At 39.2% G+C, this 24,405-nt stretch overlaps 1 protein-coding gene across 1 annotated transcript in view; it reads right to left on the bottom strand.

The window, feature by feature from the left end:
• tle2b (TLE family member 2, transcriptional corepressor b) overlaps positions 1–24,119 on the bottom strand; it is a 53,221-nt gene extending 29,102 nt beyond the window's left edge. The window contains exons 1-4 of the mRNA XM_055164438.1: positions 24,101–24,119; positions 21,646–21,743; positions 20,960–21,023; positions 7,471–7,515 (exon numbers count right to left, since the gene is read on the bottom strand). Of these exons, the coding sequence (XP_055020413.1) occupies positions 7,471–7,515; positions 20,960–20,980 (66 nt within the window). The 5' untranslated portion in view covers positions 20,981–21,023; positions 21,646–21,743; positions 24,101–24,119. The remainder of the gene's footprint in view (positions 1–7,470; positions 7,516–20,959; positions 21,024–21,645; positions 21,744–24,100) is intronic.
• Positions 24,120–24,405: the final 286 nt, after the last annotated feature.

Here is a 24,405-nt window from a genome sequence, read left to right as displayed (position 1 = left end):
CAGATTCAAATAATCATCATGACATTCTGCGTTTTTCCGATCACTTTCAGTGAAAGCCATCGCAGATTGATGTGTAGATCCATGTAGTTTTCACACTGAGCTCTTCATACCATGATAAAAAAAGACCATACTGCCCTTCCTACACAATGCAATAAATGTTCAATATTAAGAGCATATTTGTAGTAGTAGTAATCTAAACCATCTCTCATCATCCCAAACTCATTCTGTGTCTCATTATGCACCAATGAATTTTTCTGCAGAAAATCAAAGCTTAACAAGATGAATCCAAATATCCACATCACTGATCATAGACACACTGTAATAACAGACATCATTTGACCTCTGGGAAGCCTGCTGCAGCTGACCCATATAGGCAGCCCTGTCCTAATCCCGCCCTTTAAATAAAACCAGTTAGCATAAATTCAAACCATAGCGGCGCGGATTATCGACTGGCTGTGTGATAGAGATGACACACAGAGAATGAGCAGGCAGAGGGTGAGATGGAGAGGGGGAAAAGGAGGAAGAGAGAGGTCCAATCCTATTATTAACCAAAGAGTTGAAAATGAACACACTTCCTGTCTCTCTTTCATGTCTTCCAAATGAAACAAAAAATTTGGGTCAGAACTTGAGCCAAATATACCAAAGTATGCAATAAATACATGCATCAAAGGGACACAGACAGCACAGGCTAATTAAGCAGCAAGATACACAGTCCCTCATGTTCTGTATTTATCATCTATATTCGCTCAATCGCAACGTTACTGACGACTGCAAATGCCAGTGATGTTTTGCAATATAACAAAAGAATAAGAAAGACAAAATCAGGGCTGTAGTGTCTTTCTTTACCAGTAGAATGTGTATGTGTCTGTGTGTGCGTGCATGTGCATGTGCGTGTGTGCGTGCGTTAAGGTACAAGTTAAACGGGGTAAGGTTAGGATTTAGGTTAAGGTTAGCCGAATAGTGACAATGTTAAAGGATAAAATATTTGTCTCCAGGAAATGTCTGTAAGTCACTGTAATGTCTGAAAAAGCATGGAAACCCAGCATGAGCGTGTCTATGTATGTATGTATGTGTGTGCAGACGTGCGTGTGTGTGTGTGTATGTGTGAGTGCTGGTGAAATGAAAGGAGCGAGCAGGAAGGAAGGACAGCCAGCTGCTTCATGTGTCCTCGGGAGTCCACAGGGGGAAGAGTCTGGCTGCGGAGCATCCTGACTATCAAACACTACTTCCTATCATATCCTGCCGGCACACAGAGCCTCTATGTATGCTCCACACAATAAAGACTGCACTGTATGTACACATGGGCTTATCACATCCGGGCAAAGGACTCAAAGAAAAGGCATTTGGCTGCAGTCTTTCAGTATTGGCGCTAAAGGGACAAAGTTTGAAGTTTGGTGATTTTATTCCTGCATCTCGCAACACACAAGGAATTCTATACTTTCAGGTCAACAATTTTAGTTTTAGTTCTGCCTGGTCAAAGTAAAATACAAATAAAATGTAATCAAGTTGGAAATGCTGCTTATAGGTAAATGTTTTCTTTCTTTCATTCAGCCTGGCTGTTTTTTTTTTTTTTTTTTTGTTTTTTTTCACTGTCTGGTTGCCATAGCAAACCGCATGTGGATATGGCAGCTAGTCCTGTATATCAAGACAGGAGTAGGGTAATGTGGGTGAGGTGTCTTGCCCAGGAACACAACAACAGTAAAAACTAGAGGAAAAATGGACAATGGCTTTAAGTTTTTTTTTTTTTAAATTGTATCTATAACCATAATTATTAAATATATATACAGTACGTGTAATCATTTGAATTGGTGAAACAACTAAACCCATACACAGATCTTCCATTTTTATTTTTCTCTTTTGAACACATTTGTTTTATGATGAATTTGAATGTCTTTAGTCACATTTAAATTCACAGTATTTCAGTCTACAAAGCACATACACAGCAGATAAGAAACAGCTGTATTTGCCTATTAATTTCTAAAGGCTTTAATAGTCTCCTACATCAAGCCTTTGTTAACTATACATGAACTAAACAGAGCCACCCAAATTACTCTGTCCAAAAGGTACTACTTTGTGTAATATGATTGTTTGACTCTTTTTACAAGGAAAAAAAAATCTAAGCTTGTTCTTCTTGTTCATTTCTGATATGACAATTTTTGGTTCTCTGTCAGCTCCCATTGCAGTTGTGGAGAATCGCTTACACGTGCAGTCGTACAATTGCTTCCAGCGGGCCCCAGGGGTCCGCTGATGGGCTCCCCTGTCACTGGAGAAAAATGTACACTATTTCCATATTCAAAATGAGATGCACAGGGTATGTATACAATATGCGAACATTCACTTCTGCTCTGTGATGAAACAACCCCTCTCAATTGGAAACTGACAAGGTAATATTATTTGGTCAGGTTAGTGAGTAAAATGTGTGCAGGGCAAGGCAATTTCCACATGTCCGCTATCAAATTACCAGACTGTCAGGTCCCGGCTGTGGATGATATTGGGCAGCAAAAGAGTTCATTTCAACATTGAGGATATTTTGTTGATATGTGACGTATTAAACCCATTTGGCATCAGATGAGTCAATAACAGCACTTTTACAAAAGTTAAGCAAAAAGTAGCAGCAATCCATTTCAAACTTTTACAACTATTTAGTGGTACTTGCCTTTTTAATGAGCAGTTTCATTTTACCATGACAAATCTACACTGGGGTAGAGGCTACTTTGCATATCACGGCTAATTAGGCGAGAACACATGTGGAGTGCTGATATATGTGAAGTTATGATGCTGCTGATGCTATGCTAGGCATGAGAACACATGGCTCTCAATAATCATAGTGATTAGAGGAACTACTGGAAAAAGCTAAACCACAAGCTACACATTGATTAATCCTTGATAGATTATATGGTTTAGTAATGAACAAAATTGTGTTCTGCAATGTATCTGTAGCGACTTAAAAACACAATTAAAACTGAATGTTGAACATTTCATATGATGCCGGCTACCTAGTTAACATTTATTTATTGTGCATATAGTTTATTGCTATGGAAGTGTGAAAGGCAAAAAAGAGCGGGGGGGACATTCAACAAATTTTAGAGCTGGGAACGCTGCAATTCTGAGGATGTTAAGTATCTTCATATTTGCTGCATATTTCATATACTTCATACTTCAATATCACTGCGTAACCCTTTTAATTAACGAAAAATCTGAACAATGGTGGCAAAATATTTTATCTTCTTTTATAATGATCACTAGATTAAACCAGCTCAATCCCATTCACCACACACCTCACAACATCACATGGCCCGCATCAACACAGTGCTGCCCCCTACCTCCTGCTGTGTGCCTGCCTCTGAATATACATGTAGTGCAGTGGATTTGGGCAAAAACAGTGACAGCCCCAGAAGTGCTATATGAATGAATATAGAACAACCACAGAGAGGAGTGTAAAGTCCTTATAGCCCGCCTGCCTCCTCCTGGGACTCCACAGAGCCTGCATGATATGATAATGGTTAAGAAGCAATGCTTGCGAGTCCATATACAGTAGTTTTGAAGGAAATGGTCACCTCAGATAAGAATACTCTGAAACACAGGGGAGAAGAATGAAAGATTGAAAGCCAAATATGAGTTAAATTCACAAGAGTAGAGTGGAGTGTTAAAGCTCAATTAATTGCAGACATGAGACAACCCTGCTGCTGATAATGACAGAGAGGGGAGAGGCAGAGATGAAGACAGGATGTGAGGGGGACAAGAGCGCATAGTGTTAAATCTATTCATGATTCATTATTTCTTACAGCGGCGCCCTGTTCTTGATGTCTCTGCCCTCTTACTCTGGAGCTCTTTCCTTTCTTGGAGTTGTCTTTATCTGTCGCTGCTGTGGCTTCCTGTTTAACCTCTTGCTTTCATTCGTGCAATTAATCTACAGAGATTTTCCATTAAACAGGTTCATTCATCTACTGTATAACTCCACATACACAAATTTTTTCCATTCGCTTATCTGTACTTTACTGTCTATTTACACTGACCTTGCCCATTTCACCTACTCCTACTGCTAATCCATGTGTGGAGATGTGTTCAATAATATGACAATAATGGCCATATATTTTACAGAAAGTTTTCTATGCATTTTTCTAACTGGTAAGTACTATAATATGTTTATTTTTAATAGTTACAGGCGTACAGTATTGTGCATTTTAACAGGCTTCAGACTGGGTGTTATTGGCAAAAAAAAAATAAAATCTCAAATATTGAAAAGAAAAAGTACCCACAATAAATATTTTGCCCAAAAATATATTGTTCCACATTTCATGTATTAAATGATAAATTAATATAGTAATTATCATGACCTCGCATTCACAGACAGAAGTTATTTCTCTCCATTTTCAGTGTACAATAATCATTACATTGTGTGCAGAAACACATGAATGACAATACCAAAGTCTGAGACAGTTTGATTAAATTAAAACAATATTTAGAATAAACAGCCATTCAGCTACCAAGTTTTGGACTATCTCCTTTCTTTTAAATCCATTCATGTGTACTCTTTCTTCCTCTTTCTTCTGCTCGTGTTCCTGACACCGTGTTCCTGTTCTGTACAGCTCAACTTCTGTCATCCTCAGCTCTCTGCACCTTTTCAACTCTTCTCCATCTCCTCTGCTCTTTGTCCCTCTGTCATCTCCCCAGACCCTCTTCTCTCCGGTTCTCTCACTCTGCCTGTGCTTTATGTTGTTGGCAGGTCGCTCCTCTCTCTCTTTCTCTCTCTTCCTCCCTCTCTTTCTCCTGTTCTGATTATTGCTCTGTCAATACCTCTGCTGTGGGTTTCACAAAAAATCGATCTGCCTCATTCGTCACTCAGCGTTATTGGGCAGCAAAAGTCTCACAAGAAACTAGACATTACAATGTGAGCTTTGGAAGGTGAAGACATTGTTAATGTTGAAAAGAAAAAAGTAGTACAAGCACAACTGTAGGGGCTCTTTGAAATGTTGGACAGTTAAGGCTACATTTGCAAGTCGCAAAAGTCTAAAAAGGATAAATACTCTGACGTACAATATTCTATTATATACTACCAAATCTACAATTATGTTCAAATCGCCAAATAAACTTCTTTGGTGAAATGGCACATTATAATCTGTGTATTCTATAGGTCTGTCACAATAACAAATTTTGAAGCATGACATATTGGTACAGTGATAAACGATAATATTGAAACTTCATTTTGTCACTGACACAATAAAAAATAAAGCGGATAATTCCAGTGAACCATTTTTAATAGACAGTATCATTAAAAGGCATGAGCTGCAAAGAATAAATAGCTGAATGAAAAAGTAATTAGCCATAAAAATGACTTGTTCAAATCTCTACGGCTCAAATCCTATCACACTGAAACAAAAATCTCACCACTGTTGAAAAAAAATGTACAAATGATAAATACTGAGCCAGAAAAAAAAATCCAGCTAGAATTTATTGAACGATAAGTTCAGTAATAATTACCATAATAGGCATATATTCAATTAAAAAGATTAAAAACCAGATCTTTTGCACCATTTAAGTCAATATACCTGCACATAGAGTTTTGTTGGTGCGTAACCCTACAGTGGGCTTGTAGTGGGCCATTATGTTTTAATGTACTGGAATAACCTTTCTCTGCACAGTGGTGTGTCAGTGGCTGCTGCTCATACAGTTTGTGCTCTGGAAGTATTTGGACAAAACCCTGCTGTTCTGAGCTGCGCGCTATAATTACCTCGCTGATGGGATGACACCATGATTAAAGGGTTAAAGTGCAGAGAGCAGGGGCTGTCATTTTGGGGGTGTTTTTATGAAAAATCAAACAATGGTGCTCTCTAAATGACATTGAGGGACGTGCTGCGTGCAATGTAAAATGTATTAAAAAACAAAGCCCCCTCTTGTTTGTCGTGACAGTGCACGAGGCGACTGCGGAGAACAATTTAGAAGGAGAGATGGAAAGAGAGAGTCACCTTTAAAGAAAGTCCATGAGAAATATCTACACTGACGCACGGTGGTCTGCAAGAAAATGAAAAAATTCTAAATAAAAAAGGACACTCAAAAGCACATATTTCTGCCAAACCATTGGTAACAACATCACACCCAAAACTTAACTCAGTGTTAAATACACATTCTACTCCTTTAATAACATTTTCGATAATGAAAAGAAATCAGTCAGTATTTGTACATACTATATTAAAAGTGCACTGTGTCACTTTTCTGGGGATTTCTTGAGGATGGGGATTAGTCATATGTTTGTCACGAAATTTTATTGTGTTGCCTGGAATGCTCCACAGTATGGTTTAAATATATCAAGAAACAATTTATTTAATTACAAAAATACCTTGAAAGACATGCATTCTGACTGTGAGAGATGTGACCTGTAACTTGGCATGATGGCGCCAGCTACCTGCCTTCAGTTTTATGTCATACTGTAGTGTGGAATATTCAAGACAAAGCAATAACATCTCTATGGAGACACAAGAGTCCCCTCCTCCCCACCAGAAAAGTTAGTCAGTGCACCTTAATGACTTTCTTCTGTATCCATTCAATGCCATATGAACCCAACCAGCAACAGAACCAGGGTGGACCAGTGCGAGGCGGCCACAGAGTGCACCAAATCCATGGCTCATTTGACTTTGTCTTATCTTCAGCTGAACTGGAAAAACACCAGGATTCTCTGTTTCAAGTGAGCCTCTGCTAATGACATCCAGCTGCCATTTGATCTGTCCATTTGAAAAAACCAAAGACGTGACTGTGGAGAAGTGGCCAAGATCCTGTGTCTTGTCAGACATGTTTACAGTGATCGTTTACACTGAACAGTGATTCTCAAACGCTAACTACCTCCGAGTCTGAGCATACCACCAGTACGGCCATTTAATGAACACAAATCACTCTACCTCTGAACTTAGATAGGTTTACACACTATACTTTTATGAACTTGGAAATACTCATCAAGGTCTGGTCAATATGAAAAACTGTTCTAAAGCAGGACTAAAATTGGCACGATTTTGTAGTAACCAACTTCCAATGTATTTTTGCATCCTAGCATAGCTTATTTATATCACAAAGTTTTCCATTTAATGCTAGTGTTTGTTGTGGTTATGTTAAAAGCACTTGTAGCTTAGGCTATTATTAGTCTGACCAATAAAACTAAGTATTTTAACTAAGTACATGTGGGTTACCTCTGTGATTCACATTGTATACAGACACACGGGATTTTCCCCAAAAACAAAAGACACCACCTGTGCAGAACAGCTCATTTGAGTATGTAAACCAATGCTACTCCACTAAAAGGGACACAGTGATGTGGACTGTAATTCCAGGCACCACATTGCATATACAGGGAACATGAAAGAGCACACCACCCACACATTAAAACTAGCAGCAAAAATAAGACATAACCATTTACAGCCCACTGCAAACATCCATCCTCAACATTTAAAGTTACACCTTATACAAATACAGTAGTTTTACCTGCTTGTGCATCTCGATGTTGAGGCCGTAGGACATTTCATAGTACTGTGAAGACAAAGAGAGAAGTTTGTTAGTATTTCCCTTGAACATCTGTTGCTCAGCTTCACATACGTATGGCCCTGTTTGTTGCTGAAGCTTTAATGAAGAGAAGAAAATAACAGGAGAGCAGTATCAATAATGAGGCAGTTATGTCCCAGAGCGGGCAATGTGTGATCACAGAGTGTGTCTTTCTGAACACAGGTTAGAAAATCAACCACTGTGCTTTCTGTGTTTGTGTGATCTGCTGCAAGCTTTTGTCTATCAAAACAATTATATGCTCCACCAATGGCCTGTAAAAACAATGACTTTATCAACTTGTTGTTCAATAAATAAAAGATCAGGAACAGATATTTTGGGCTCAATATTTATCATGGATCTTTTCTTTACACTAGTAGGGAACATTTAGGTTGTTTTTTTTTTACTCTTTTCAAAAATAAAAACATGTAAATGACAATCTGCTGCCTTCATCAGTGAAATGCCACTATGATGTGGCTGGGCATATTAGTTCTGCAGTTATGAACACGAAGTCATTGGTCCCATTTCTATTATTGAGCTGTTTTAGATCAATGTTGCAGTTTACAATGAACCAAATGTAAAATGATGATTTACTTCAATGCAAGAAAAAAGGATAACATTAATTAATTAATCATTGGACTTATACAGCGCCTTTCAAGACACCCAAAGCGATTTACAGTGCACTATTCAGTCACTCCACACTCGGAGGAGCAGCAGCCCTGGGGCAGACTGATAAAAGCAAGGCTGCCAATCTGCACCATTGCCCCTCTGACCACATCACTATTATTATTACTACTATACTATATATGTCTCAAGGGAATCTCAAAGAAAGATCCCAAATATAGAAGAAATAGTCTTGTCAAATATATTAGGCTAATGTAGATCATGGTTTGTTGTGTGCTTTATGTTAAACCCTAGTCTCCTGTGGCGTGAGTGTATACAGCAGTAATACTCTGTGGGGCTGGTGGCAGAGGCAGAGTCAGATGAGCAGCTCTGTGACTGATGAGACAGGCCCACGCTGACTCCATCACTCTCCTCTCTCCTCCATTTATCCCGCGCTCTCTCGCTCCTGTCTCTTCCTTTGCATTTTATTTTTCCGCTCTTTCCTTTTTCACTTATGTTCTCGTTTCATTTCTGTCAGCCCTTCTTCATTACGCACCAATCTTCCATTTCATTCACCATATCTGTCGGTCTCCATCTATCGATCCAATTAAAAACTCAAATTAGACTGTACTGAAAAGCCACAGAGCTGGGAATAGAATAAAGAGAGCATAATAAAGGACTGAAAATGTTATGTTAGATAGAACAAAAAAAAGTGAAATAGCTGATTTTGCCAAGAGGTTCATTTGTTGATTCCCCTCAGGCAGTGCAGGCAGCCCGGCGCCTCAAGTGCTACAGTAATGTTTTTGTATGTTCAATTTTTCTAATTTGCAGAAGTAATTATTCCTCAAAAAGTTTACCAAACTTTAATCAGGCCTCTTCCCTCCTTTGTCACTGTTTGTTTGGATTCTAATAAAGGTGCACTGTGAAACTTTTCTGGTTTAGCTGTTCAGCTCCTGGTTGTTACCATGGAAATGTCATTGCTTTGGAAGAAATGTTTCACACGTTAGCATTAAACATCTATCTTGCGGTTAATTAACTAGATTGAAGTTAATTGAGAAATATACTTTTCTACATTGAGTGGGCTCATCTCGCCACAGATCTGACTTGTGTGTTTGTCTCCATGGAGTTAAATAGTATACTGTGGAACAGTCCAGGCAATGGGTCACGGCTGCAAGCAGGTGGTGGACCCTCCACCAGAAAACATAGTGAACCTTTATTCATTTTGATGTAAATTTTCTCATGATCTTGTCCCTGTCCTTTTCACTCAATCTAAAATGTATTCGTTTTTTTTTTTTTTTTTCCTCTGAGCCATTTCTATCAATCATCTTCCGTCCCATTTCACGCTCCCTCTTTCTCTGCCTTTTCATTTTCTGCTTTGCTCTATATATTTGCTCTCCCGTTCTCGAGTGGTGGCGTCTACATTTGTTTCTTGTTAAGTACTGCGCATTTAGCCACATACCACATACATGTATACTTGTAACAGGTGTGTTTTTTTTATTTTTATTTATGTATTTCTTAAAGCATTCCAGTTTCTTTTTTTAGTTTGGCAGAAATAGATGAAATCTGGGTAATAGTTTCATCTCTCATTTCTATAAAGGTTTTTCTTTCACCCGTTTATTTGCTATGCCTTTCTTTGTTCTTAGCCACCTCAAAGCCTGTTTTTATACCTTATACATACAGTATATACCTTATGCGTACATCTTGCACCTGGCAACACACATTGGAAACATCCATATAAAAACATGTTTGAGTTCATTTCTGCTTGAGTGATTGCCTCTTTGTTCCTTCAGCATAGCCTACTACGTCATGCATGATTCTTTTATTACATTCATTTTTTCCCTTAAAATTAAAGGCACTGTATCTAATTTTAAAAACATGAAAAACAGAACTAGTTAATTTCACACAGTTTACAGCTGTCCAAACTTATTCTTTACTCTCATGTGAAATTTGTGAAAGCGTGTTCCACAAATCTCAGAGTCGAGAACAGAGTTTGCGTGACATGCCACTTCTTACAACAACTAGCATGCAAACAGTGCAGTTTTATTAATTGACCTTATAAATAAAATTTTAAAAGTCTATTATAAGATGCAGACAACATACAGCAGCCCTTAGAGCTGCTTTTATACATTTGTACTGGGCAAAACTAATGCTCCTATATCTCATGAAAAAAGAGTTTAAGTTTACACCTTACATAAAGCCTTGGCTCATACTCATACAACTATTCATCTCAAGCTAAAAATGACATGACATTATGAGAAGGCGTGCAATAAGTAATGATAGAAACAGGCAAAGTGTGCAAAGCCTCGATGTGGCCAAGAAATGAATGGAAATCATCTTCAGTCCACTTACATCAAAACTGTTTAATTAAAACTGCTATTCAGCTCAATGCGTCCGTCCTCATTAACACAGACGATTGGCTTTGTCGCATGTTTCTGCCTCCCATAAGACCACACAAAACGGAGAAAGATTCTTTAGAAATAACGCATTAATACTAGATCAATGTTTGCCTTTCATATCTCTCCTCTTTTTGGTGCTGTTTTTGGGGTTTCTGGAACACACTTGGGGTCAGCAATGTCAGATGTTTAGATTGTATTAAAATCATAGAGCTTTCAGATGGTTTGTTCTGTGATCTACTGGTGGAATAAGTACACATTTTTCTTACTTAAATAAAAGTACAGATAGAGGAGCAGAAATATTACTTTAATTACTAATTAAAAGTAAAAGTATCACATAAAACATCAACTTAAAGTATACAAGAATTGAAGAACTTGTTTGAAAATGTTTATTTAGAGTAAAAGGAAAAGTATCACACACATATTTAACATCAAATGTAGTAGTCTCAAAATGAACTCAAAACCTTAAGACAAGATGTCACCAAATAATAGAAAACAACCCCTCAGCCTTTTCAGCAATTTTAAACCATAAGTAAATTATACTTCTACTACTTATTATTATTATTATTATTATTATTATTATTATTATTATTATTATATTGCAGTCCATTTTCAAAGTAGTGGAGAAAATACAAATACTATTCAGCTGTAGTGAAATAAACATAAAATTCTTCTTGCAGATAACTACAGATTTGACTTATGTAGAGTAGTTTTACTTAAGTATTTCATTACTTTCCACCATTGTGATCTACTCTAACCCTGCCACCTTTTACATACAGACATGTTAACGTTTTGAGAACTAGATTTGGGTTTCAACTCAAAGCAAATATTTTTCTTAACCTCCTTATGTCATCCAAAACCAATGCCTATATACGTGATGTCTCTTTTAAAGTTGGGATCTACGCATTAAGCAAAGATGCAACTGAGCAAGGTTATTTAGTTGTTTTTATGGACTCATTTTCATCATTGTTGTTCCGCAGGAGATGCAACTGATAGCAGTAAATATTATAGTCCACTTCTCTATGGCTCCCTGTGGTGTCGTCTGCTCTTAGCTTATTCCACTATTGACGCTGGGTCACAGTAGTTAAGATGCAGAGCAGTGTCACCCTGCAGGAGTGCTTAAACTTAGCACTGCTCATTTGCTTTGACTCATATCCCCAGGGTACAAATAAGAGTGGTAAAAAGTATTGAAAATCTGATACTAATCACTACTGAAACTAGTATAGAAAATAGGTATTAATTAAACAAGTATTGATACTAAACAAAAATCAGAATAAACAGGAAAAAAAAAGTTTTCAGATGACCTTGATCTTATCCAAATTAGACACCGAGTATGAAAATTAAGTTTGAATTTTTTGTATTGTGTCAGCACAATCCTAAAGATCATCATACCTTGACCTCTTACAATGTAACTATTTTAATATTTTTTCCTTGAAAGTCCAACAAAACATGCATGGTTTCTAAGACTACAGTAAATGTTGTCTGAGCAGTACACAACTCCCTTAACTCACTATAATCTTTGGAAGTCCCCAGTGAAATGCTTTGTAAAGAAGTCAATAAACAGTGGGACTTACTATGTGTTAAGAACAAAGATTTTCAACCTAAAAAGAACCATTCAAAACCACTGACCTCATATTGTACATTCTGTATTTAGAAATAGTTTTTTATGTGCTAGCTCTATATTGATTTCCTTATGTAACTTATGCCCTGACCAACAAACTCCAAACCAAGAAGTACTGTCCAGTGTCCACCCACAGAGCCAACTCTCTTTGGTTCACTATATCTGAATCAACATGTGAATTCTAACTCTGAAAAATGTTACACAGTAAAAGTAACCAACCGACCGAAATCGTATCTGACGTGCTGGGCCATATAAAATGTGCTAATTTGTTTGATACATCATGAGGTGAACCCCACTATTGTACCTCTAGCGAAGCCAATATGAAGAATAACAACAATCATTTTTCTTATTACCATCTCCATTACCTGTGCTTTAGCTCACATTTAGCTCATTATGTGTGTTCGACAGGCGGGCTACTTTAGATTAATGAGGTCCAATGTAATCCTTGTTTATCTGATGGCGCTGTGAGGTTCCAGTCTTGTGAACATGGGCTGTATCTGGTGTGTATCTGCGCTAACAACACACACACGCAGCACTGTCATCATCGGGACAGACAAAAGGCATTCCTCCATATCTCTCAGCTCTCTATTTCTGGTGCACCCTTCGCCCCCCTCCTGCATCGCTGAGAGAGTGCAAGACAGCGGAGCCAGAATCCCCCTCATGCACGCCTCTATGGATTCTGGCAGGATCTTTGAAAATGAGCTTTAGGAAGTGGGTCTAATCCAAGGTGATTTATCTAAATGGGACGTTAGCGTGTGGCTGTTTACTGTCTGTACTGCTGTCTCTAAGTGTGGAGGACCTTAACAGCAACATTGTTCATGGGTGTCTCTTGGGTGGACTTGTCTCTTTCATCTGCCCGCCCACACACACATACACGCACACACAAACATGCACGGTAGACACTAAAACATTTATTACTGCTCAAAGTGAACCCACATCACAGGTTGTTTTAGCAGGTTTTGACTTCTCTGTGACGGGGGTGACGGCTAAATCAGTCACAGCAAACGCTTGGCTACACTAAGGCTTCTCTTTCAGGAGGTTTCATCAGAGGAGCTGCAGCTGGATCTGAGCTTGTAGCAGCTACATTTAGAAATGCAAAAACATTTTAATTTGACACATTAAAAGAGGGCACTTTTACACACTCAGCTTGTTGTCAATAGGTTTTTGAAAGCCTTACTGGAAAATGAGTACATGGCTCTAACCTCCACTAGAGGTGGAGGAATTTGAGGTAATTTATTATGCACTATGTTACTTAAAGGTACACTGCGTAACATTTCTAGCAGAGGGACCGCCACCTGCTTATCTCCATGAAAATGTTATAGCTTTGTTTAGAATGTTCCAGAGTACAGCTCTATCTACCACAAGTGAGACAAGCAGGTTATAATTCAGATCTGTGGAGAGTCGCCTCTATTCACAGGAAGAATTATTGTATTTTTGAGCAATAGAAACACCAGTAATGAATAAATGCTAGATGTATGTTTAAAGTCATACCATGGAATATTTCTGGGAAAGCAATAACATTTCAATGGAGACAAGTAGGTAGTGAACCCCCCACCAGAAAAGTTGTGCATTATACTTTTAAGTAGGTGACACAACAGGGGTACAGCGCTTTACAACTTGGGATGCAAGTTTTAATGCACAAGCAAAAATAGTGAACAAAATGGTTATTTAGTGCTTTATGGTCTAATTTCCTCATTGTTGTGCCACAGGAGACATGCAGTGTTGCCACTGATAACACTAAATATAATAGACCACTTCTTCATGGCTCCCTGATGTATTTTTTGCTTTAAGCTGATGTCTCTGCACACTGGATCTCTGTAGTTAAGACACTATCACCTGCAGCAGTTTGCTCGAGAATTATTCAAACTTTATGAATTCTTGTCAATGTCTGTTTGTCCAGTTCTAGACTGGGCAGACAGGTTTAAGACTCTTAAAACAGACTCAATCCTTCCCTACATCTGGCCCTGCTTAAATCCTCTGGACGAATCACACTATTGGCTGGCAGAGTGAAGCAGCTTAAGTAGAGCGCAATCCCAGTATCAATCGAGCCCCTCTCTTCCTGCTAGGTCATATCAGTCTTATTTTGGATTAGTTTATCTTTTTTGTCTTAGATTTTAGTTTATGAAGCAGCTAACAGAGCCAAATGATCAAAAAAACAACATTGGATGCACTGCTCTGATACTGGTATCGGATATCGGCTTCCAAATATCGATTCAGCCAATATCCTGGTTTGAGAGAATTTATGTAAAAAGACTTTTTCAGGAGTCATAGTTGGCCCACTGATAAAGAAATCGATGTCATAAACGAAAAAGCAGGACCCTAATCACGGCACTCTAATAATAGATTGCATCAAGAAAGCCACATACAAAAAGTGTGATACCAATATTTCTTAGTTCTTGCTTTATAAGTCCTTGTGGTTTCGTCTTTGTTGCAAAAAGCCTGTATACCCTGTCTTTTATCTTTTTGCTCCTCACCCCTCCCTCGTATAACTCTCCCTCCTGTCCCACCTCTCTCCTCCTCCCATATCTCCCTCCCTTCCTTTTTTTCTTTGCTGCTGCAAAGAGCCTCTATGTCCTGTCTTTTATTATCTTTTTACTCTTCTGCCTTCCCTTCTCTCTCCACTGTCTCCCATCTCTGCCTTCTCTCTCCTCCCTCATCCCTCCCTTCTCACCCTCTCTCCTCCTCCACCTTGTCTCCCCTCCCTCTCCTCTATTCGCTCCCTACTTTTTCTTCTCATCTCCACCTCTCTCTGTTCCCCCTCTCCCTGTACTCCTCTCCCTCTATAAACTCCCTCTCTCTCCTCCCCTCTCTCTCTCCACCCTCTGTCTCCTTGCTCCAGCTCTCCTCCTTTCTCCTCTCACCCCCCCTCCCATTTTCTTTCTCTCTACTCCCATCTCCCTGTCCTCTTCCTCCCCTCTCCTCTTTCTCTTTTCTAACCCTTACCCTTTCTTCTCGATCCCCCTCTCCTCTCTCTCTCTCTCTCTCTCTATCTCTCTCCCTAAATCTCTCCTTACCCCTCTCTCCTTGCTCCTCCTCTCCTCCCTCTTTTCTTCTCCCGCCCCTCTCTGAGTGTGTGTGTAATGTTGCTGAGGAGACCACAGTGTCAGACTGAATCAGACGGATGAGCAGAGGCACAGGAAGAGGCTGAGAGCAGCACTAAACACACAGTGTCTGCACCTCAGGGCTGCACTCAACACAACATAACACACAGCTCCGAGCGATCACATGACGGATGAGACTGAACACATGGAAAATTAACAAAATATAATATAGGACCTTTTTTCAGCACTGGAGTTCACGTATGTCACTCTTTTTCGCAAATGCTAGCTTCAAAAATTGCAGAAAATAGTAATTCTCCCCACAGGACAACTTATCCTTTGCATGAAAGCTGGAACAATATATTTTTGGGCTCAATATTTATCACGTGTACTTTTTCTTTGCAATAATGGGGAGATTTGTGTTATTTGTGTTGTAATACAATAGGATTTGAGCTGTAGTGGGTTGAATGAATAACTTCTATTGCTAATTATTGCTTCACTCTGCTATTGATTCGTTGCAGCTCGGGGCTTTTAATGATACTATATATTTAAAAATAGGTTTACTGCTATTATCGTGCTTTGAGTCAGTGGCAAAAGTAGTCTCAGTATTATTGTTTATCATGGTATTTCTCTGTATACCATGCTTCAAAATTTGTTATAGTGACAGACCTACTGCTGGGGGTCTATTGTGCATGTTTTAGGTGGAGGAATGAAACCCAGAAGAACATGCAAACCTGAGACCTTCATAAAGTAAGACAAGACTGCGATCCACTCCACCACTATTATTGATTGAGCTGTAAGAATATAGGCTGCAAGCATAAATTCATATAACATGTTTTCCTCTAATAAGTCAAGGGGCATATATACAGTATTCTGCATTGGGAATAGTTTAATCTTGAAACTATGACCCTAAAGCTATAATTAGGTAGGAGATGCAGTTCCCCCCTGTTTGGCCTAAAGCTAACCACAGCCATCTTCATAAAAGTAAAGTTCCCTAAATAATTAGAGGAGTGAGACATATTACTGAATTATGGAGCTGACTCTTAACCACTTTTAAGGCATTACAAGGTCAGTTAAATAAATGAAACTCTTAGATACAAAGCATCTTGAACACGTGAAAGACAACATTTGAAAAGAAAGCTTTTCAAATCACCAACAGTTCTGTTTCCACAAATATAACCAACAAAGCAAGTGCTACATATCACACTTAATGCCTCTTCTTATGCTGACGCTTAGTGCAACAATATTTCGTCTTTCACAGCAGCTCGTCCCTTCATTAAGACCAGAGTCCCTGCCGCGAGTGTGCACCTCTCTTAAACACACAGATACACACAAACACACCCACAGACACACACGCACAGACACACACACACACAGACACACACACACACACAGGCCACCTGATGTGCCCCCGGCTGGGAGCTGTCACCCTTCAGCACACGTCTTCTTTGGACTCTATATTAAAGGGGTGGGCGCGTCGCTTCCTGTGGTTCTGTCTTCTGTCTGACAGCCCGGACATTGATAGAAATAAAATGGGTTTCTGAGAACATTTAATCGCACTGAGAAATTATTGAGGACCCGGAGTGACAGCTGAAATGAAACATACATATTAAAGATTATACCAGGTGTTCCATTGAAAACTATCACAGCAGGATCTTAGTTCAGGAGTAAAGGCTCCATCTATCAGACACAGCAATATAAAACAAGAACTTTATCTTTCTTGGACCATCACTGACTTCCTTAAAAATTCAATCAACCAGCAATACTATCAGTAAGGCTTTAGACTTTAGACTCTTTAGACTACCTTTAGACAATCACCATGTGTGAAACTTATGAAAGGTCAGCTGGTTAGTAGGCTACTGAAATGGAAAGCATATATTTCACACCTTGAACACAACTTGTCTTTCACTTTCAGCTTTCAACTGCAATCACTGCTCATGAGTTTCAACTCTTGTTCTGCGTTTCAACTTCCTGTTTCCTGTTGAATTGCTAATTGCTATGGCAACAGTACAAAATTTTCCTGCCACTGAAAACCCTGGACTGTGATATACTGATATGAAGATGCCAACGACCGTGTTACAAAATCACTATGTATAACATGTCCACTTTAGTAAAGATAATTTTTACTTTATAGCTCAGCAGTAAAGCCTTTTGTCCAAAAGGTCTGTTTGAATAAGCCAAAGATTTTGGGGAGTTTTATGATGCAAGACGGCTCCATCTCTCTTTCATTCACACTCTGGTGCTCCCCTGCTTATCTCCCAGACCGCCAGAGGTGAACGCCGCTCTGCAGGGAAGGTCCTTTATACAACCTACACATCCACACACTCTTATTACTGAGGCTAACAATCAACAGCCCTTTATTTAAAAATACACTGAGGAGTATGAGGAGAAATCACAGGGCAGGGCAATTCATCAACTTTTAATCAACATCCAGAATACGTTATTTCTATGCTTTCTATGCTTTTATGTTTCATCAATAATATGCTTGGGTATTTTCAAGAGGTCTATAGCAATTATATATCAGTAAAAGCTGTGATTTGGAGCAGTATTCTGACATTTTTGTTTTAAACAGTAATTACTAAAAGTCTATTGTTTATGTTCAGAAAACGACAAAATAAAATTGAAGCTGTAATCAATCAGTTTGAGGAAAAGAAACTGTTATAAATGTCTTATTGCCCTAAGAAACCTAACCTATCAGAAGTATAAACACCAACTAAAATCAAGATGGCAGCTTCCCCCCTAAAGATGCCAATGTCTCGCTCATGCTCTCCACAGCTCACAATGAACCATGAGTCTATTAAAGCAGCCAACACAAAACATGTCTTCCATCCAAAAAGCAGCAACACACATTGGAGCTGCCAAAGATCCAACACACAATATCCAAAAGCTGGCTCCATACGCCACAGACAGCTGCAATTTAAGAGGGCTATTGCAACATGTCTCTAAAGCATGAAAATTGTAAAGTGTGCCCACTGCCAATGAAAAAGTCTCAGCGACATTGACAAGTTTGGTGACACAAAGAAAACTCCACAACTCATTCTCACGTGTGGAAAATAAAACTGTCAATAATAAGATTAATCCATAACTGTGAACTAACATCTGGAATTCACAAAGGACTTTCTCTGTAGTCAGTGTTAACATAATTAAAATTCAACAAAGACTTCTTAAAACAGCAACACATGATAATTGATAATAAAATTGATTATTTTTACTTACTACTGTGTTCATGGTTTCTAATCTGTATTTCCTTTTATATGTTCTCATATCATGGTTTGGGCAAGAGGTGCAGCCCTGAGTGCAGTATTTAAAGGTGCAGAATAGAAACACAGTGATGCAGCGTGGTGGAAACAGGCCTTATAGTGTGTGTATGTGTGTATGTGTGTTTGTGTTTGTGTGTGTGTGTGTGTGTGTGTGTGTGTGTGTGTGTGTGTGTGTGTGTGTGTGTGTGTGTGTGTGTGTGTGTGTGTGTGTGTGTGTGTGTGTGTGTGTGTGTGTGTGTGTGTGTGTGTGTGTGTGTGTGTGTGTGCGTGCGTGTGTGTGTGTACCAGGGCTAACAAGCTAAATATAGCCTTCTGGGTTATCTCCTCTGTGGGCACAGCCAGGCCGTTGTTGCTTCACATTATTTACGTGTCTGTGAGTGCGCCCTCTTTCCCTTCATCCCTTTCTTTTGCATCACCCCCACCACCATCCTTTTCCAAAAAACACATCACTATCACTCCCTCTCTCTCTGTCTGTTAGATTCATCCTCCCATCCTCTCCCCTCTGTACTCTTCTTCCTTCCTTCACTGCTATTTTATTCCCTCAGCCTCCTTTGTGCCCTTCCTCCCTCATGAGTGGTTTTCTTTTTTTTCTCTCTCTCTTTCTCTTCTCTCTGCCTCTCTTTCTCTCTCTCTCTCTCTTTCTCTCTGAGCTATCGTTCCCTCTCATTTTCTCTCTCTCTTCTCAGTGCTAGGGCCACACTTCCAGAGCAGAGATCCAGTTCAAGTATTAGAGCCTGCAGTCGTAGCCTATATGTGTGCATGTATGGATGAGTGTACACACCACATGGACCCCTCTCTGACCTCAAAGCCCACTCACTGCCAAAGGGAGCTGTTAAAAAGACTAGAACGTAGTGCAGGATTCTGGTGTTATCTCTGCCTCTCTGTAGTTCACCACTGGTCACAAAGGCCATGACATTTAATATGCACAAAGTTCACTCAAATGTCATCTATGGCCCTGTCTATGCAAAAAAGGTAGAGTCAGGCAGGATGCTGGCATTGTGTAAGAGGTGTTTACTGCACAGTTATTGTAGAAAACCGCAGCTAAAACTGGGAGTGCCGGAGAGATTAGGAAAGTGGGTGTACGAAGGCGTCTGAGGCGTCTTTTCTTTGTGTGTGGTTCTCACTGTACTATACTTTGTGTGCAAGCAGAATCTTGTGTTTTCTCTTTGAAAAGTCAATGAAGTTTAAATGTACTTTAAAAACCACCAGTTATGGGATGTTGGGAAATGCAAGAAAGACTGAGAAATTGTTGTTTTCAAATAGTGTATAATTGGGACTACGGGATAAAGAATTATATTACCATATATGAATTAAAGGCCCCAAAAATGCCTGAAATCATTCATTAGGAACTTTACTTTCGATTTAAATCTTGAAAGTAACCTAAAAAGTGAACAAATACAATACAAATAAAATAGCATCATCAGCTAAGTTCCACTGCATAAGCATATGTTCAGTAGCAGAATAACTGATCACCAGTTACATCTTTATCTGTATAAAAGGCTAAAGCTATCTCTACAGCTTCTCTCTGTGCATGTGAAAACCCTCCTTGGTTGAGTCATGTTGTTTTTTAAGAAAGTAAAATAAAGATGTGGAAGCGTTAGGTCTGCGCACCTGCTGTATGCATTTCCCTGCTCTCTGCTGCATATAAACAGTCTCCAGCTCTTGTGTGCTGGCATTATTTTATCTGTGGGCTTTTGCGTCCCCTCTTCTCCGTACTCTGCCTCCGTCTGTGTGTCTGCGGTGCTCACAGCCCTGATCCTGACCACTCTCCAGGTTTATGAAATGCTAGCAGCTTAGCAGATGGTGCATATCGTATTCTGGTCGGCTCGCGGTGGGTTTGTGTAGCACAGACGAAGGCTTACGATACATGTGCGCCTTTAGTCGCACAGACACACAGGGAGCTCAGGGCTGTTAGAGAAAAAAAACTAGGAACAGATGAACCAGCGCAGGGCTGAACATGGACAGAGAGATGTAAAAGAGAAAGTAAAAAAACAGTACTGTAAAAAAAAAAAAACTCATTGGGCTGTCATTATTAATTAATAACCATCACCAGAGATATCAGCATCAAGCCCAAACTGATGCAAAAGCAGTTTATTCTTAACTGTGAGGACTAAGCTTAAAATGTAATTCTTTCATATTTCTTGCAATAAAAAGGAACTATTGACAGTGTTGTTACTAGTAGAACAATCAAATACCAGAACAAGGGGTTTGCTGCTGTGCTGAAGAAATTTCAATCTCTTTTATTATAAAATGTAAAACCATGTTCTTCAAGACAATGTATCGAGCTGATAAGATGACAAAAACATTAATAATAAAAAATATTAACACTAAAACTGGAGCTTAGGTAAAAATAGCTGTTAAGTGAGTGATGTAAATACAGCATAATACATCCAGGACCCATGCACAGCTGGTTTGGTTGTAATATGAACAGAGGAGCCCGTCAGAGCGGTCACAGCCTCTGAGCTCTGAGGGGAGCTCTAAATCAGAGTTAGGAAAAGGGAAAGGCCTGATTGGACTCACCATGATGTAGTGGCGCTGCATCTCCGTCTTCTCACTGGCCAGTTTCTCACATTCCAGCTTCAGGCTGCAGTAGGCACAGGGGACACATATTAAAATGGCCTATTTGCATCCACTGAATTAAATTATAATTTCTAGCCTACTGTCACTACTGCTGAGGTCAAATGCAGTTTAACATTGTGTGGAAATACGAAAAGGAGTTGTATATATTTACTGTTGTACTCCATTGTGTCCTCTATTGTAAGTGTAGGATGTCCGTACACACAAAGATGAGCTCAATGAATCGACACGTAATGTTTCACATGATGGCCACTTTCCAGTTATGCTTTGCAGTTACAATAGCTATGTGCCAGACATTAGTAGAGATGGTTAATCCTAGGGGATGCTTAGGCGCCATATGAACACTGTTATTGTCAGTGTTAAAGTAAAGAGATAATAATTATATTCATACAGTTCATAACATATTGGAGTTTGATTAACAAAAGCAATAGTCAGAAATGATTTAGTCTTACATTATAAATATTTATTCTTGCATGAAACAGCAACCCTAGATCCCTTTGATCACTAATTCCAAACCCAGCACTATTATTGTTGATGGAAACATTACAGAAAGCAACACAAAACCTGTATTAACACCTTTCCTCTAGTTTTGTTTTAGCTGTATTGATCTAAACTTGAAACGCTTTTACCTGTGATACTGAGCCTGAAGAAACTGAAACTCCTCCTTGATCCTGTCCAGTGTCTCCAGGACAGTGAATTTAAAGGACTGGCCAGGTTGCAAGGGGACCTGTAAAAACATACACAGACAAGTTTAGTATAATATAGATATACATGTGCTATCCATTTCAGAGAGATGAAAATCTAGTACTGTTGCCATAGCAAATATTGTAAATGGGTAAAGTCTTCAAGTTATCACCTTTAAAGAGAAAGCAGAAACCCATGAATACAGTGTGAAAAGCTGTATCTGTACTTGAAAGCAGGAGTGGCGGATGAGATGTGGTGACTTCACACATGCACACACCACATCAGCGTTACTCTTGTCACAATAATTACTCTGTTGACTTGTTGTTCAATACATGATAGATGGAACAATTATTTTTGGGGGTCAATATTTATTATGGGTACTTTTTCTTGTACTGGAGGGGAACTTTTTGTTATTTTTTTTTTTTTTTGAAGAGGGTTGAATTAATAACTTCTATGACTCATTAAGTTTTATTTATTTATAGCAGCTCATGTTCATTATATTCAGTTTTTTGGAGGAAATCCAGCTTTAGGGTTATTGTGTCAGAGCCATTTAATATGATGGTTTTTATCTATAGTTTATTCAGAAATATATCTGTTATTGTGAGATGCCTAATCAACATTGGTATGAAACTGGGACAAAACCTGGAACAAAACCTGGACTAAACTAGGACTAAACCTTGTCTATCAGGACCAAATCGGGGTCAAACCAGTTGTAAAGATCATTTATTGCTGCCACACAAAACCATGTCCCCATGTCTATCTAATTACCACTCTCCTTTCCTCAGCCTCTCTCATGGCAGCATCCTCCTTGCCTAGCAAAGTAATATATTCTACAAAGAATAAAGGGAACATCAAATTACTAACCTTAAGAGAATAGTTATGTTTCTCACCTGCTACAAGCTACAGAAGACCTATAAAAACAAGCTTCTCCCATGGGTGCCCCACTCCCCTCCTCAGCGCTCTCTGCTCAGTGTGAAGTCAGGAAACAAGGCCACTGCGGTTGTTTGTTGATGTTTACAGGGAGTGAAATCTAGAGTATGTCTCAAAAGTCCCAGAGGATCACTTTATTTAGAAGAAGAGCAGCATTTGCCTATTTGCTTGTGGTCTAATTGATGGAGCACTGCAGGACTCATGAAGAGGCCTGTCACACACCGATGAGTTTCCACAAGCCAGAGCTCAGCAGTGGAATACAGCCTCTGCTCAGTCATGGTGCACTGGTTAATAATAACAACAATAATAATAGAAAATTGCCCTTATTAACAGCACATTTCCAGCTATCCAGCATCAAATTAGCAAGTAAATATTTCAAGGTTCTATATTACACAAAATGTACTCTTATGAGCTTTAAGCCATGTTAAAATGTTGTTGTTACCTCCTTAAAAACATACACGGATTGTGTTTTGTTTCATTCAAACATGTTTGAGTAATCCTTTATTATTAGCCTATCACCAAAGCTCATAATGCTCTGTGTCATGTGTCATGTGGTAGTTTTCAAGTTAGCAGCTGTTTTTACTTTTGGTTCAGTTAAGAAGGGCGATTCCATGGATGAAATTATCCAAATGATTCTCATGAAGGCGTAGTTTAAAATGACAGTGGAGCACTTGTATTACCACATGACATCACAAGGTGAAACAGTGTTTTCTGTTTGAGGGGGAACTTAGCCTAAATATGCAGGATTTGTGTTTTAAACATGTGAAACAAATGTGTGAGGTCCACAACCTGCTTCTCCATAGAGATGTTATTTCATTGCCAGGTACAATATACAGTACTTCCAACTTATTTATCTCAATGGAGACAAGAAGATGACACCAAGTTAAGTTACAGGACAGATCTATGGAGAGATGACCCATGCTTTTGTACAGCATTACAGCAGAACAATAACATCATGGAGACAAGTGGCAAACCCTCAAACATTGTATTGACGTCTCCTTTTTACGTTCATTATACATTACATTAAATTACATTACATTACATTAAAATGAAACCTTTTTGAATCAAATAATCTGTGAGTTTAAGTAAACTGCCTTGACTATGACTTTATTATTATCATTTATATTTTTGCTCTTTGTTAGTATCTTATATTGTGATGTATGAGCTAATGTGACCAAAATGTTTCCCTTGTTGATCAATAAAGTTAGTCTAAGTCTTGTGTTATGTAGACAGTATTTCAGTGCTGTGTGCCCACTGATTCAGTCTCCAAAGTTACCAAGCAGTGCCACACCATGCAGCCAGTACTGTACTGGGTGGTTACTGGCTTGTAGCTATGGCTAAAAGATTGTCGGCTTCAGCAGTGGGGTTTCATTAGTCTAGACAAGCACAATTCAATTAGATTTCAATTAGTCCAACAGAGGAGGTCAGAGACGCGCTGGCTTCCTCAGTAATTAATCCGCTGAAACTCACCGAGCTAAAGTGAGCTGTAGTGGGTACATGGAGATGGCTGCATGTGCATGTTGTGTCCATCCTTTGGGGGGAGGAGGGGGGTGGGAGAGGGAGGAGGGGCTTCAGGCGGGGTGACTGCCAACAGATCCCCACTGACCTTGATTCACACGCAGCGCTGACGTGGGGGGTAGGGGTGGGGGGCATGAGGGAGATAAAGATCGGGTATTCGCCGCTACGCACACAGACCAGACTGAAAACAAACACACAACCACACACACAACATGTTGGGTTCACATGCTTCTTGGGGACATTACACTGACTTCCAC

This window comes from Boleophthalmus pectinirostris, unplaced genomic scaffold (assembly GCF_026225935.1).
Source record: "Boleophthalmus pectinirostris isolate CB_2022bp ecotype Guang Dong unplaced genomic scaffold, ASM2622593v1 HiC_scaffold_7, whole genome shotgun sequence".
Lineage (NCBI taxonomy): Eukaryota > Metazoa > Chordata > Actinopteri > Gobiiformes > Gobiidae > Boleophthalmus > Boleophthalmus pectinirostris.
This window is presented reverse-complemented; position numbering and strand designations above follow the sequence as displayed.